Here is a 17,949-nt window from a genome sequence, read left to right on the forward strand (position 1 = left end):
CATCTTGAAGGCCTCTAGTGTGAGAGAGCCCACAACCTCCCCAGGTAATTGGTTCCATTGTTGTACTGCTCTAACAGTCAGGAAGTTTTTCCTGATATCCAGCTGGAATCTGGCATCCTATAACTTGAGCCCATTATTCCATGTCCTGCATTCTGGGAGGATCAAGAAGAGATCATGGCCCTCCTCTGTGTGACAGCCTTTCAAGTATTCCCCTCAATTTCCAGGCTAAACATGCCCAGTTCTTTTAGTCTCTCTCCTCATAGGGCTTTGTTTCCAGATCTCTGATCATCCTTGTTGCTTTCCTCCACCACTGGCAGTAAAAATACAATAGTAAAGCATTAAATAACAAATGATTTGCTGATCTTTCATTACACCTAAAATCTGTTGCCTTCTGCCTAACAATATGGCTGACCTTGCTGATGAACAAACTTTGGGTTCGTACTGACACAAAAATCAACCTTTAAAAATAGTTGAGGATTGTGAAATGATGGAGTTACTGTAAATCAAAATACTCTTTAATACAAGAGATTCTTCCTTGCAGATCCCTTTGCTAATATATTTTGAAATATGTATTGAATTTTGCTAATATATTTTCAAATGCGTATTGAATATTGAAATATGTATTCAATTGAAATTTAAACAGAGTTAAGACAGAGATCTTCCTGACCTATCTTCACTCCAGCTTGCCTAATTCTTTCAAAATCAAAGAGATTTATATATAATCCCCTATTGTAATATCCTACCCATTAAATAAATTTAAACAACCACTGATTGAAACAATGATTACACTGTATGATTTTAACCTTTCAGTTATGAACTTTTCTTGAGACTTATGCTCTGTAATAGTCAGTTTAGTATATATTCTGTTTCATGTGCTTGAAACACTATAACTCACCTTTCCCTCCCTCCCTTCCTTGTATTCTTTCTCCCCTTCTTTGAATGTTATTTTATTTTATAGAGGTTTCCCATTCTTTTTCCTATTTTGTGATTAACTGGAAAACTGCAATAAATATCAGTTTACTTAGGGTGATGTAAGGGTATTTTGGTTATGGTACTGTTTTAATTTTTGATTAAATTTAAGTGACTACTTCCTTTTAAATTTAATTCCACAAATTAAAAAATATAGCACAAATAAGAATAAAATCAAGTGGAAAGGAAGAGTAGTTATGTGGGTTGCATAAAACTGTATTTTACTGTTTCTATTGAAACAGGCATGGAAACAGACATTTGAAGCTTCTAATATGTATAGAACCAGTATGACTATATTATGTTCGAATTTTCCATCAGTTTGTTACATGACGGAATTATTTTACCATCAACCAAAGGAAAACAATAGATAAATAGTCTCAACTAGTTAAAAATTAATATTAATTCCTTCAGTTTAATTACACTGAATATTTTTCACTTATTTCCTCTTATGCACTATTATACTGAGATTGGCTGTAATTTCTAAATAATGGTGCATGAAGCAGAATTAATATAGCCCAAGTTTTACAAGCTAGATTGAACCTTAAATTCATGTTTACCAGCTTATTAGTAAATTAAGCAAATGTGAAATGGAAGTTATGTAGCCCAGAAATATATGCAAGAGTAGTAATATCACACCACTTACGATAAATGCTGGCAGTACAAAAGCATTAGTGAATTATCCTTTCCTTCTATGTTACTAATGACTGTGGTTGTCAGTTTCCACTAGTTATACATTTCTGATTGTGAATACTACACCAAACGTCTTTTATCTTTGTTGTTCAGTACATAGAATACATTTATCAGAAAGTAGAAAAGGAAAGAAAAAGATTAAATCATCACTATGGACAATGGCATATGTATCAGTGGGCTCAGCTTTGCTGCATGTTTTGCTCTTAGCACATCTTCATACATGAAGCTTAAAGTGTCAATCAATCAATCACTTTATTATGGTCCGAGACCAGCACAACATTAATCCAGCAACAACAACCATACAAAGTAGTACAGATCCTTAGTTCCCAGCTCCCGGAGATTTAACAGTCCTCTGACGTTAATAGCCAAGTGGGAGAATTTAGCAACCTTATAAGTAACTGAGAGGTTTCTATCGGCAAGGAGAAACTTGGTATACAATTCTTCAGTGTTACCTGGAAAGTCCTGTAGTAGAGGATGGATTAAACCTGACTGGGCCTCTGAGTAGAACGAGCAGTGTAAAAGCACATGAGAGGATGTCTCTATCTCACCTGAATCACATGGGCATAACCTTTGGGGGACTGGAATTCCTTGATACCTGCCTTCTGTGAACTTGGAAGGGAGAGCATTATAGTGAGCCCTAGTAAACGCCCACCTGTATTTATAATATGTAAGGGAACTCAGATAGGCCGCAGGGCCACCGTCCTGTATATCTTAGGGAGAGTGGTAAATATATAGGATTTGACTTAGATCATTCTGCAGTTCAATATCCCATATATGCTGCTTAACGAGGTCTTTGGCTTTTTCTAAAACTATAAGCTTAAAGTGTATTTTACCTAAATTGCTTTTAATTATGAGTGTAAAACCAATGTTAGCCACAATTACATGTAACCTCTCTTATGTTGCCATATGCTTTCTATCTGTTGTTGCATGAATTCTTACACATTCATGCAAAAACAGCCAATCTGAATTTTTAAAGCAGGGAAACCTATTGAACTGAAATTAACACTTCCTAGTAAACATTTAAGATTAGGCTTAATTTGCCACCTTTTACTCAATTATACTTCAATTATATATAGCCTCATCCAAACAAATACAATTTTACTCTAAAATAAAAAAGCATCATAAGTCAGTTGCTTATACAGGCATAGATGATGATGATGATGACGTAGACAGTAGAAGCAGCATGTGGATGAAATTAATTGAATGGTCGTCTTCAACTATTTTAAAATCCCGAAATGTATATTCTAGTACAGGAGAGGCATGTGAATGTGTGAGCTAAATTTGTCAAAGAAAAATGGATTAAAAGTTCCAGGTTCTTGAAATCATAGGTCATAGCTAGAGGAAGTATTTTGGGATAGAAAGAAGACAGAAGTATTGTGGGACAGAAGCAGGGTGGAAAGCAACGGTAAGGAAATGTGATCCCCCACCCTCATCTGATGATTTTCTCTGACACACATAATGGCTTGAAAACATGATTCAGGTGAAGTCATTTGGATGTTGAATTGATGTGGGTTGTTTTCTCAGTTTCCTGGGAATCTGCTGTCACTGAAATGAGTTTATACTGAGTAGTATATGCCTGATGCTTAATCTACACTAGAAACAAGGTATTTTTAAAACAGAAAGACAAACGAAGCTAATCACAATCCCATGAAACCTTTAATCGGATTGCAAACCCTGAAATGCTCCTTGTCATGATTCCAAGCCCTCCTGCCAAGATCTGAGACAATAAAGAGGTCTGCCATGCAATCCACAAAGCTTTATTCAGTAAATAGACATGTCTCCACACCTGAAAGGAGTGTGAATGCTAGGAACTATCCTTTAAGCTAAATTAGCCTAACAAAGCAAGGCAGGTGCCTATCAACTAAATGGACAGTTTCCTGCAGTGCGTGACAGGTTTTTACTGAACTCCTCTTTTAGGAGGGTCTTCAGCCTAGTGAAGGCTGCCTCCCACCTCCTCTCAATTTTGCCTGCTTGACTCTGAGATCTGTCAATTCCGATGCTGTCTCCCCCTCCAACAAAGATGGCAGAGGATGATCTCTGAGCCTGGGCCTCTTGTCTTGATAAGCTCCTGAAAACATTCCTCCTTGACTCCTGGAGAGTCTTGGAGAATTTCCTCCCCCACTTTCTGTCTCCTCCTCCTCCTTCTGGTTCTGGTTCTGAGTCAGGATACACACTAGGGAGACCAGATCCTCTTTTAGATCTTTCTCAGCAAGTAGAGAGAGACTTTCTTCAATCATTTTAGATGGTATTACTTGTATCATGTAGTAGAACTGAATGGGGTAGTGGCTAAATAATGGTGCAATTTTCTAGCAATAAGTACCAATCTCTATTGTTGTCTGAATAGGTTGTTTCTAAAAAGAAATAGCAGTGCCTCAAAGGCACTGTAGCATTTCTGCTGTTGTCATGTAAAAACTCTGCCTCAAAACTTTCAGCAGTATTTTCATACAAACTTTTCCCCCAGAGTTTAAATATCCATTCTCCATAAACAATACATGGGCTAAAAGAACACTCTGTTTTGAACATTATTAATAATCTAAAATATTGTGTCAGGATGCTGGGCCAGAGGTAGCATAGTGAGCAGTCAGATTAGAAAGCAGGAGGCATTTCTAATCTGTGGCATTCCTAACCACAACCTTTGCACACTCCACGGAGTCTGACATCTTGTGTCCTTATTCACTCCTGTATTAGTTTTCTGAGGAAGTGGGTGCCTTACTCACCCTTAAATAAACTAATGAAGAGGCTTGCTCTATTAGTTTGGGGTAGGAAAAGATACTGCCCGGGGGGGGGGAATTCGAGGGTAGGCCACAATCCAAGGAGCACCCTAGGAGATGGTCTTCTCTCCACCCTCTAATTTTGCCCCATAAGTTCTTTTCCCCACCCCCATACAAAATAATGGAACAGAACACATTATTAATATATACAGAAACACATAAAGAGGCTCCTGTTTCCTCAAAGAACAGTATGTATGTGCATGGGTGCTCACATGTAATTTTTCAGAACCTTAAGATTGGCTCGTAAAAATTACCCAAAGTTTTCCTATTTTGGGGAAAGAACTGGGTTAATTTCCAAGTTAATTTGAGATCTTTCCAAGCTTGCCTATCTCTACTGAATTCTAAAAATAACTTCTACAAAATAGCCTTCTTAGTCTAAGGATTAGTTTCACATTTTATCTATTTTATAGATGAGTTAAATCTTCAGGTCAGAAAAGGGTGTCTTAATGTAAGAGTGGCAGAGCAAGTATCTTTTTCACCTCAGGTAATCTTATTGAAAATTAATGAATATGTTGTGAACAAGCCATTTCTTAATCCACAGAATAGTCTGTGTGTCAAAAAGAGCAAGGTATGACTATCTACAGAGGCAGAATAAAAAGAAAGATAAATTTAACAAATTACTATATGCATATATTTTAGTACTCAGTGAAAGGCTGAAGAATACATTTGGAAATTTATAACATATCTATGAGAACATTAGCAGAGAGTGTAGAGTGTGTGTGTTTAATTTTTTACACTGTTTTCATCCCAAAGCTTAATTCGTATGGAAAGTTTGGATCATATGGATCTTTATCAAAGAGGCATAGCCATGCTCCCGAGGATCCATCTGGTGTTATTTCCCCCAGGAGGACAAAGTCACTGAACTGCTATAATTTGAATATGAACAAAAAAGTTTAGGAGGGAAATAATTTAGATTTCCTTGGTGAGAAGTACTGGAAAGAAAATTCATTTCATAATGCAGTTCCCCCCCACATCCAGTTGGAAGAACATGTACAGAATGAGGATGAGCAGGCAAGCATTATTACTGAGTCAGACACTGAAAAAGGATCAAGTCAGAGATTAGCACAAGATAGGAGCTGATGTTGCCAAAGCCAAGGAGCATAGGCTGCAAGGCTTCATCTGAGGAAGATCTGAGTCCTGTAACCTGTTTCCACTACTAGAGACATGAGGATTTTTAAATTAATCCTGCCTTAAGCAACAGGAAATTGTAAAGGTGTATATATATATATATATATATATATATATATATATATATATATATATATATATTAATATTAGAAAGAACACCTGCAGATGTCTAATGATAGATTTTTTTTTAATTCTGCGTCCACAGGGAGTGGTGGCTTTCCTACCTAATACGATGGGTGTACCATTATAATGCCACTAGAGGCTTTCAGTCAAAGATCTGGCTGATAAGTTGCAATCAATATATAAAACCCAACAAGCTGGTTGCCTTCCACCCTTTGACTTACCGTCCCCCAAATGCTGCAGAGATAGTTATGAAGCCATTTCCTAGGGAAGAGCCCATAGCACAAGTTCAAGAACAACTCCCATGAACAAGGATCCCTGGTGGCAGGTCTCGGAAAGACCTCTGGAGAGCAGCCTGAGCAAAGAATACTAGCTTAGATAGACCAGTGTCTATCTGACATATGGCAGCTTCATGTTTCACATTGCTTCCCTACCATTTCAAGTTTCCTGCATGCAGTTTAGTATGGACATAACTGAGGACCTGGCTTTTGGTGTTTCAAGCAACTTTCATTTTAAAATAGTAACAAACTTGAGTAGAAATACAGCAACACCATCATCACCAGATAAAATACATTAAAATCTTCAATTGTATCTGAAAGCTATTCAGTCTCATAAACACTATATTGAAAACAAAATAGTGCTGCTATATTTTCTTTCATGAGACCTCATATAGCATAGTTTATAACAATATAAGTAAGTCAAATCTCAGTTCATCCATGAAATCTCTTAAAGCACAATCTTATACATGTCTACGCAGAGTTTAATAAGGCTTACTCCTAGGTACGGTGGTGGTGGTTGTTATTATATTTGTATCCTGCCTTTTTCCCAATACTGGGACTCAAGGCAGCTTTACAAAATTAAAATATATACAATTAAAACATATACATAGAAATATACAAAAGTTAAAAACATAATTAAACCAGCTGCAATATTAAAACATTTAAAATACAAATGACAATTAAAAAAAGCATTGCAGCCTTAGTGACTTTAAGCAATCCACTATCTTTAAGCTTCACCCACCCACCATGGCTCTTTTAAGACTATATGGATACTGACTATATAGGTATTGATCTACCTTAAATGGTTGCAACTATCACTGGAACTTACAGGTTTAAAAACAGTATTAGTCTAAACATCATTGGTTCTGTTTGTGAGAACAATGTGTGAACAATGAAAGTGGCCTCTTCAGTGCCAGGGAAGAGATAAGAAGCCTGTATTGAAACCGATAAGGCTTACTCCTCACTCTGTCCAAATTTTAGCCAAATCGTATCCCCCACTGCCTTCCAAAATCAGTAGCCAACACAAAAAGTAAGGAGCTTGTCTCCTTATGTTTTGAGAACTGGGCCATTGCTTTTAAGCTCTGCTGTGGCTTCCCATAAACATCTAGCTAGTCATCGTTGGAAACTTCTGTTATTTTAATGTTCTTGTGTTCCTGTAAACATTAATTATAGTGTAATTTTTTTATAACCATATCTCAGAACTTTCCAAAGAGTTTTTACCAAACTTTCCAAAGTGTTGGTACTCTGACTGTAGAATTACCCTTCACATACAAGTATGACTGTTGCCAACACTACAATCATTTTGGCACCTCTTTAAAACCTTTTTATTTGTTCAGATATTTTAAGTGCTGGTCTGTTAGTCTATTGTTCTTATTGTTTTGAAATTGGTTTTGTCTTTCTTGTTGTATTTTTGTCCTTTTTGGCATTATTAGTTTTGGTCATGGCATTTGTATACAACCCTATTATCTGTAAGAATGAATGGTAGTCTAAAAATATTTTAAATAAATAATAAATAAAAGATCACAGGCAGAACCCACAGCCATACCTATAGAATCAACGTGATTTGTCCTTCTTTACTTACCAAGAGGCAATTAGGAAATGTATGACTGACACCGAACTATACTGCTTCTAGGGATATTGTGTGAAGCCTTCCTATAGCCTCCTTCATCCCACAGTCTCCTGGTAGCTAAATGATGCCTCCGTAGCATCACTGGCGACGGGGGCTAACTGTCCCCTTTTCCCAGCAGCTGCTTGCCAGCCTGGTATGCAAGAGGCAAGATTGTGTCTCTTGTTTTTATATATCTAGGTCTTGATTCTATAAATGATTCTGCTTCCAGGTGGATGTCTCCAATACTACCAGTTGAAAGACACTGTGAAGCTATTCGGTCTTTCCCAGCTTAACATATTCTTTTTGCAACAAGGAAAAGGATGGAAAAAGTGATGGAAAAACACAGGAGGGTTACAAAAGGAAGATAGCGATGTATAAACTATAAACTTCCTATAAACCTCTGTGAATGAGGCAGGGAGATTGCACAATAAAAGCCTCATCTAGAAGCACCCAAATCTGCAGATGCAAATTTAAAAAGTTGACAATATCTTTTGATTTTAGCAATGCTTAAATGGAACATACACATGTGGCACCACATGGCAATTGTACAGGCAGTGGTTAATTTGTAGAAAATAAGTTACCAGGACTCAATTCTATCTGGAAACATGGCATACTGATGCACCACTCTGTACTGGCTCAGGGGCACTTTCAATTATTCTTATTTCATTTGTTCCAGGGCTGAGTCTTGGCATTTAGCCATGAATAAAATAAAGAATGACAGGACTCTGCTCTGCTTACATGTTTCTTTCCTCAGGCCTTTAAATTGATGCAAACCTCCACAGTGTATTAGCCTCAGGAAAAATTGGATTATTTGTAAATTATGGAGCAGAGATAAGATGTGATCTAGGGAGGACTTGAGAATTTCATATAAACACTTTAAAGACTAGGCAGGATAGCTGCATGGAAAGGAAAAAATGTAGGCACTTTTAAAGTACGGTGACACACAAATGGCAAATTGTTTATTTTCTTTTGATAGCTAGCACTACCTGGATTGGTGGGCTTTGTAATAAAAAATAAATTATATAATATGAAACACAGAGAATGTGTTTTTTTAAAATCATTTGGACAACAAGCAAAGGAAAACTTATCTGTTGGACAGATTTGGCTTGTCTGTAAGGAACAAATTTAATAAAATAATATAAGCAATCTTTACAGAATATTTAAGCAATCTATACATGTCTTAAAAGTTTAAGCAATCCCCACAGAATACATCAGGTGGTAAAATATTATATTGCAGTTTTCATAATGGTGACAGTAGGCCAAGATACTACAAAATAGCCAAGAGTGGAAGAAGCATTGTCCCAAGTGGGACCTGCCCATTAAAAGCAGCAGGATCAAAGAAAGCAGGAAAGCAGGGAGCAGCATTGATGCATAGGGACAGAAGGGCACTGGCTCTTCCTGAGAGCTGGTTACTCAAAGTAAAAATATTTGAGACATTTTATCTTTTTGAATTCTGATACAATCTGCTCTGCACCTCCTGCACTAGTGTGTGCATTGGAACTTACTTATCTGCCAGCTTTTGTACTTCCCAAATGTTCTGACAGTTCTCAGCTCAAAATGCTTTTTAAAATGTATTAAGAAAAATACCTTTATAAATGCACATTTTGGAAGAAAATGCATTTTAAAACATGCATTTAAATGCAAATTTGTGAGCAGATTTTTTAAAAAATTCACAGGTCAATGAAGAAAGAGGACAGGACAAACAGATACAAAGGTGACACCATAGCCTGATTTGTCGATTCCTGGCTCTAAATAGTTTGCTTGTTATCCAAGAGGGAGATCCATTCATATGATTGCTTAAAAGATTGGGAAATAGTGAAAGGGGGTAGGATTGAGCCCACAATTCTATTTACTTTCTGTCTTGTTATCCAACCTAGAAATATTCATAGCCCCTAAGATACCCACATAAACAGCAGGGACATAGTAATTAAGCTGCTGAATATAGTTTTTCTGAAGTATGATCTGTTTAAGATAGTGTTTAGGGATTCTTCAGCAGACAATACTTTGCAAAGAGTGGTATATTTGTTTAAAAGAACATGACAACAATGAATCGCAAGGAAGAAAGGTAGCTAACAGCCAGCCTATTTCTTTGGCAGCCAGACAAGTGTAAGTGTGAAAAAGACAAGAGGGAAACTCTATTCAACTGAGCTGGAGAAAAGCAGGATGCTCACAAACTAAGTGATCCACAAGTGGTAATATCTATAGTACTAAAGGTATGGTACAACCAGCAGGGGCTGTAGGAGGCATTAGCTGGAAGTCTATTTCACACCTACTTCTCCATTCACATAAATGAACAGTGAGTTCTGCAGTACTAATTAGGTATCCTGTCTGTTGTTTGTTCCACTCTCCCCAGGCTGGTCTTAATAATTGTCATATCTTGTTCCTTTAACAAAGTTGTGGCCTCCCCTTTATTTTGTTGAGCTCCTATTTATTTTCTTCTCCATGCAAGGTGAAACTGTTTAACCACAATGCAGAAACTGTAATGGCTGCTGTCTGCCATTAATTAATCAATTACATAAATCTGTAGCTGAAACTGTCAAACTGAAGTGGCTTGATATTGCTGAGCAGTGAAACATTGAAGACAACATTGCTGAGGCTTTTGAAGCAACTGTTCTCTGATTTATGAACTCATAAAGTGATCTGTCACTGAAAATGAGGAACTGATGAGTTGAAAAGTAACAAATAAAACAAACTCAAGCATCAAGAAGAAAATGAGAAAAAAGCACCGAAACAATCAAATATGCAAGAAATGCATCTATCAAAGCACACTCCTGTGTTCAGCATAAACAATTTATGTTGCTGAGGAACATAAAACCATGTTCAAATTCAGAAAATGGTCTGAGATAATATTTGCTTTCTGTACAGGCCAGAAGCTTACAGTAACTTCTTCAGGTATTTTAAAACCAATACCAAAGAAATACTTTCTATTATAAAAATAGGCCTACCAGAGAAGTGATGCAAAGGGTGAATATATTTTAAAATGGACTTCTGAAAAACACCCACTAGTCTTGAACTACCAATACACAAGATGTGTAAACACTATATAAGAAGAATGTAAAAGTCCTGCTCAACATGGCAATAAAAGCTCTGACTGAGAAACTTGCAAATAAATATTAGTTATTTGCTAATATTTAACAAGATAATATATATTTTTAAAACTCTTAGTGCTTATTAGATCTTACACTGCTGGTTGTTTTTACTTGGTTTTTACTTTGGTTTATTCGACTGTTGTTTTAAACTTTAGGGCTTTACATTATGTTTTATCGTCTTTTGATATTGTATGATTTTATGCTTTACTTTGTGAACTGCCAGAGAGTTTCAGCTTAGGCTGCTTAGAATAAATATATTATGAGAAAACATCTTAAAAAAACATAGGGTGTGTAGTATTATAAAGCTTTTTCTATCCAGGTTTGTGACAGACTGTAAACATCAGGAAGACATATTTTTATGGGATTCTAAAGGCAATAAGTAGATACATAAAAAGTCCCCCACCACTCCACTCTCCAGAAATATAAAGCTTGAGTGAAAGTTGAATAGACTATAAAATCCAAACGTGTAACACAGGAATTGACCCATTTGTTTTGAAATATTCTGGGTGCACTTTTCATGCATGGTGGCCATCCAACTAGCAAGTGATACATAATGGGCAAGTTCACATAACACAACAGTCCACAATGGGCCAATTTACCTTTGAGGAACTTCAGCACGTGCCATCCGCCATTATGAATATGCAAACCCTGGCCAGGGGGTGCTGTGGCTTGTCACTGTCATGTTTCTTAAAACCTCCCGCCTTATTGGGAGACAATAAAGAGGTCTGCCACGTAGTCCACAAAGCTTTATTCAGGCAATAAACATCTCTTCCCACCTGAAGAGAGTCCAACCAATAGGAACTTTCCTCTAGGCAAAACTATGCAAACTAAGTGAGACAATTGTCCTTTCAAGAAGAACGGAAAGCATTTTCCCAGAACACTTTCACTTCAGGGAGACTGGTTCTGAAGAAGCCTTTGGTGAAAAGCTAGCTGGGCCGACTTTCTCTCACCTTCTTTTAGCTCTGCCCGTTTTCATCTGCAGCATACTCTAGGATAAGCTAGTTTTGAAGTGCCCTGTCCCTCAGAAGAATACTGATTTTTTACAGACTGTGTGTTGTTAACGTTTTCAGAGATAAAGTCTGGCAAAGGTTCATTCCCAGCTAGTGAAGAGCCTGTGAGAGTCACCTTCCCCCAACTCCCCGAATAGGCTGGTATGTTTCTGGCGCCATCTCTTCTGCTTCAGAATTTGATTCTGATTTATCGCCTGAAACTCCTTCCCCCAGCCTAAGGGGAACAGGCTTAGTCATGACAGTCATGTCATGTGAACCTGGCTGGTGGGTGTTATTTGAGGGTTAAACAACTTCCTGCATAGTCCTTAAACAGACTGTGGGTCATGCTAGAGTTGTTTAACTCTCAAATAACCCCTGCCACCCGGTTTTGCACAACATGACAAACCATGGTAACTCCCAGCCAGGACTTGCGTATTCATAATGGTCAATTTACATTATGTTAAAGCCAGTCCTCTTATGAGTCTATTCAACTCTCTATTTTACATAAGTTGTTTTAGTTTTGACCAGAGAAAGAGGTTGATTTGAATACCTGATCACAGCTGCCACAACTTAATTAGGCCGTGATAAGACCATGCTAGCCATGCCAAGGTGTTCATCATTTTTGAAGGAGCTAGAATCTGCATGAGGTTTTTTTTATGGGGTTGGTTGGTTCCACTTTGAAAACAGTTTTCTCCCCCCATCCCAAATTCTGGCTGGGATGGATTCTGGGAGAAATATATTTTCTATCATCAAGCAGAAAAATAACTTGCCACAAAAGCAATGGTAGCTGAACACACATAAAAAATCAAACAAAAAACTCGTACACATTCATATCATTACTGTTGCAGACTTTTCACTGGGTTCTAATTGTGTGGCACTATGCTATCTTTTAACACCAAGGAATCTTCACAATTCTTGCTGTTATTACACTCTGGATGGAAATGGAGGGCAGACTTGAAATACTCAGTATGAATCAGAATGATCCAAAAGGTGGAATTGTTATACTTGTTTCAAGGCAAGCTAAAATAATTAGCCCCAAGTAGTTAATCATAATGTTTTAATACTTACTTGATGTAGTAGGGCACTTTGTTTGGCGATATTGCCCTCTCCCAGGGGCCCTGGACAGAAGCTGTTAACAAAAAACAAAACAAAAACGAAACATAAAATCAAATAAAAGAGACATGGAGGTCAAGTTCAAAGCAAACAGGAAAGACAACATTAATCTCTGGAATTACAATTTTACACTTGGCCACACTGATATGGGTCTGTTTGCTCAGTTGCCCATGAAGGCAGGAAGGATTAACCTGCTGTTCAGAAATTTCTGCTCTAATCTGAGTGAAATTGAACTCATTCGGCTGCAAAGATAAATGCAAAACCCTCTTCAACTACTCAACTTAAAGGAAAGATAAGAAATTGAAGAACCATACTGCCTGCCTTATGGTAAACAATTTAGGGTTTCCGTGGCCACCACTTTCTGCCTGCCTTGTCTTCCATATTTTCTTCTTAGTTGGTTAATACATCTAACTTTGGAAAGACTTACCAGTTCACCATGTTTCTTTTGACACATAAGGAACAATTCCGTTTTTGATTCCATTGTTAAATGAAAGGTCCAAAGGGTATCTTAGTATATTGCAGAAAAAATAATGAACAGTCTTGTGACACCTTAAAGACTAACAAATTTGGAGTATTACAGAGAGTTTCAAGTTTTTTATACATTCTAAACAGTGAGGTCAGAAGGACACGGAATGCAGATAGTACTGATGGTGACAATGATAATATTCACAGTGGTCATTTACAGCGCAGCTGATGCTAGTTACAAATATCTTGGCAATAGGTGAACTAATTAACACATGAAGGGTGCAATTCTATGAGTTGCACATTTGTGAGATGTAAGCTCCTGAATTCTGAGGCCTCCATGTATCTAATGCTCTGCCAGGCTGAAGCTACCAGGGTAGGTGAAACAGCAAATGTGATCTTCTCCTTCCCATCCTCTAAGCATTCCATCTATTGCTTGACAGGCTTTTTTGCCTATCTAGCAACAGTGTTTCATAGGGGGAAGGAAAGAAGCTAGAAGAAGCTCAGGATAGCTCACATCCTGGTTCTCCCATCTCCTCCCCTCCCTGCCCCCCAGAACACCTCATTTTCTCCATCCCCAAGGTTGATTTTCCAAATTTGGGAGGCTAGTCAGTGCAGTTCTTCTGCATCAGCTGTAAGGGGGCAGGGGAGGGTAGTCACATCTCTGACTCCCCCTTCCAAGTTTAGAGCACTGTTCTCCAACCTCAGAGGGGAGAATCCTTACTATTCTATGGCCCCTCAGACAATGTCTAGGGGCCACAGGATTGCTTCCATAATGTGATAAACATCTGTAACCCCAATTTAACCCTCTGGCAATGGATGAATTCTAATTCAGCAGTCTCTTGCTCTAATCTCCCTTTTAAGTTCTTTTGCTCCATAATAGGAAATTTTTGTATTTGTGGCAGAGTGTCCTGGAAGACTGAAGTGCTCTCGTATTGGTTTCTGAATTTTTCCATTTCTGATGTCAGATTTGTGTCTATTTATTATTTTCTGTAGAGACTGGCTTCCTTGCCCTATGTAGAATGCAGAAAAATATTGCTGATAGAAGATGACATATATCACAATAGAAAAAGAGCAAGTGAATGAGCCCTTAATGTTGTGGGTAACATTATTAAGTCCTGTAACAGTGTAGATTATGGGGACAGAGCTGGCATCTAGGTTTGTTGCAGCATCTGATCCCTTCATATCCTTGTTATGTGGCCTGTTGCTGTGAATAGCTGTTTTAGATTTGGGAGAGTTAATCTTTAATGTGCCACAAGCCTCTTTATTATATATTTTACAGGCTTTAATACTATGATATAATGAAGATCACATTAAAACAATGTTATTGATGTGCATGGATACTGCTAAACATGGTGTTCTTCCTGTAGAATGTCACTGCAAAGACTGTATCATATACAAAAACTAATGAAATACTTTTGTAATAACTTTTCCTGAAGGACCAAGAACTATGGGTAAAGTGTCAGTTCAAAAACTGGCAATGCATGGTATTATGGTTTGAATAAAAAATCAAGAAATCCTTTTTACAGAGCATACATATTTAACATACATATTTTCAACCACTGGAACGTCAGTTTTTAACAACATCTTGATGTAACACTGTATTTCTATATTGCTGAGTAAAATATTGATCTGGTTCAAACCCAATTTAAGCTTTCCTGGAGAGTGTCTTACTCAACATTTTATGCTGTTCCTAAATGATTTATTGCAGTAGGAATTAACTCAACAAGAATTTTACAACATTTTTTCTTAGCATTTCTCTATTTCTCTTTCATGTTGCTAAGTTTTGAAGCAGTTCTATTAACTGCTGGCCCGTAAACAAAAGTTTAGGATTGGACACAACCTATAGTATTTCTGCTATTGTCATGTAAAAACTCTGCACATCATATGGGCAAATCATGGAGATTTGACACTTGTAAACAAAATGGCTCCATACAATCATAATGTATTTTCATATGTATTTTGCTGTAACTATCTTCTATACTTCAAGCAAGAGTATCTAAGAAAGCACGTTTTTAATGTAAAGTGAATGGCTCAACTTGGGACTATATGTTTCCACGTTCTTTAAGAACTTAAAAACACTATGGTTTGTATCCAGCCTTAGCCATACTTAGAACAGACCTACTGAAATGAATAGGCCTTAAGTTAGTCATAAGTTAACTTCTGTTAAATTCAATGGATCTACTCTAAGCATGAATAACTCTGGATCCAACCCACTGTTCCCTCTGCATTCAGGTATCATGTTATATGGGTTGTTACAGCCCCTTATGAAGTTGCACCGTCTCTCCTATTTTCTGAATTAATCTGGGCAATAGCATTTTAAATTGAAAGTTATTATCCCAGAATCTTATGTACCAAATTATTCTTGATTTTTTTTTAATGAAGGCAAGCAGTCATCTTTACTGGAACTAAATGCATTGGAAATAACAAACAATTCTGTGACGTTCTGCATAATTAGATTTAGTGTTCCTTCAATAGATTGTGCTGAGGCTGCCCATCATGCAGTTTTTGCTCTGCTGGATGATGCCAGTCTTGCATAAATTTGAGTTGACAAAATATGTGGTACCTATTACAACTCTGCTCTAAGAACCATCATCTCATTTCTGGCAAAAATCCAAATGCTGAGAACAGCTGTTTCTTATCTCTGGATACCAGTAGAGGTTTACCATCCATTACAAAGCTAGTTTAGATAATATACATGTATCTTTAATTCCTAGTAAACCCATTTTTAGTAGTCAATCAAAGGAGACAGTCTGGAAAATGGTTTTTAATATGACCAGAGAGCTTCTCCCTGTGTGTTACTTATGCTCAAGATAGACACATTTTCCCATTTGCAGAATTCAAAAATGCTTTTCTGTTACGGCTTGCACAGTGTACAAGAATATATTATCAAGGAAACCAGAAACTAACTGAAATATTGATAAGAAAGGGGAAATTTCTTTCAAACATCCAGTACATTCATTAAAATGGCAGCATATTACTCTTTTAACTGAAAAAAATGAATACCACAGTGAATTTTCTCCATGATTATTACCATATGCAAGTATTTGCCTTTTTTAAAAAAATAAAATAAAAGACATCATACTGTTTCCCTACGGGTCAGCATAAGTCAATCCACAGATATTAATACTGTTTTTTAAACAATTATGTTTATATTGAATTTTAAATGAATGAAATACTTAATTTAGATAAAAGGCCATGTATGGAACTCCTGTTGCTCCATTATTTTGAATACAAAGGCATGCTTGCACAGATCTGCCCCCTACCTTATAGTGAATGGGATGGTTCTGGTGGGAAGTGGAGCTGCATATGGAAAATGGACTTTGCCATGCCTGTAACAAATGCCTGTAACAAATGCAGGCAACTCTCTCTCTCAAAACACTTCTCTTTGAGGGTCTTAATTACTCATTCAAGACCCCCCCAAATACTTTGCATTACAATAGGAATAGCTCATAACAAAGTATTGTTGTTGGCAAAATCCATTTTCTCACCAGCTACTGTGAGGACTCCAGCAAAGTTCAGAGGAAACAGGGAAGTCTGAGTGGGATGGCAGATGACATCATTGTCCCACTTAATAAAATATAAATACATAAAAATCCTGGCTCCACTACACGATTGGTCATGTGTTTATGTGTGTGGGATAAGTGTGTACAGAGAGGTGGGCTGAAGTGAAGTATATCAAGTGGTAATTGACACAAGAACAATGTATGTGATCCGAACATAAGACGTAGCTACAACAATAAATAAAACTGAGGTTTTTAAAAATGATACTGTTCTACACTTTAATTCATTCTGCTCTCATACCTGGATGTGTATTACAGACTTAAGCACAATTGCATTTTTGAGGTTCTGACATGAGATATATACACGTACACCTTGAATATATGGCATGGCCTATCTACTGTAGATGTATTTCAGTGTACACTATTATAAATACTAGTGGTCATTCTTACATGGATTAAACAATGTAGTAAGGTGCTGCATAAATATAAATCTTCAAAACATGTCAATGCCTTTGACTGAAGTATTAATCCAATTGTCCCCTGCTCATCCAATAAATGACACTGTTATTCCCAGTTATTTTGACACATGTACAGCCCTTTTCCTATATACTTGTGATTTGATTTATAATAAAGTTGGTAAGCAGGCAGCTTCAAGAACTAAGCCACACATTTTTCAACACTTTGAGTACTTGAAACACATCATATGGGTCAGACACTGCCTTTAATGTTTTCCATATAGAAGTGAAGTTTACTTAAAAATGACACAATAGTACAAGATGCCGTCTTCCTTCTCCATAGATGTCACATATATGAAATGTTGTTTCCCAAAGTAAAAAAGAGAATTCTCTAATTACCCCTCTAGATAGTGAATCATCTTATGTGAATTAAAAAAAAGAAAGTATCTGTAGAATTGTTCTGGACAAAATTTAATTTCTGTCTGTAACTTGCTGATACATTATATGCTTTACCATTACAACCAAATAAGCTACAAGACACATTTAACCATGTATTGCATTCTGGCTATTAAAATAAATGTAAGTTGCAGTCTGAAACATTTATTTATTTTATCTTTTTACAATATTTATATACCACTCCCCATTCAAAATTTCAGAGCAGTGTACAAGATAAAATACAATACAAACATAATAAAACATGTTAAAATAGATTTTTAAAGCAAAATGAAAGGTGAACTGTGAACCGTGGCTGGTCATTAAGGAAAGGCTTCCTG

At 36.9% G+C, this 17,949-nt stretch overlaps 1 protein-coding gene across 4 annotated transcripts in view; it reads right to left on the reverse strand.

Moving 5' to 3' along the window:
• The window catches only part of DMD (dystrophin), a 1,279,927-nt gene that overhangs the window by 153,002 nt on the left and 1,108,976 nt on the right, over positions 1–17,949 (reverse strand). For all 4 annotated transcript variants that reach the window (XM_063126497.1, XM_063126496.1, XM_063126495.1 and 1 more), the window contains exon 62: positions 12,712–12,772. In XM_063126497.1, coding sequence (XP_062982567.1) covers positions 12,712–12,772 — 61 coding nt within the window. The remainder of the gene's footprint in view (positions 1–12,711; positions 12,773–17,949) is intronic.

Source organism: Elgaria multicarinata, chromosome 5, assembly GCF_023053635.1.
Source record: "Elgaria multicarinata webbii isolate HBS135686 ecotype San Diego chromosome 5, rElgMul1.1.pri, whole genome shotgun sequence".
Classification (NCBI taxonomy): Eukaryota; Metazoa; Chordata; class Lepidosauria; order Squamata; family Anguidae; genus Elgaria; species Elgaria multicarinata.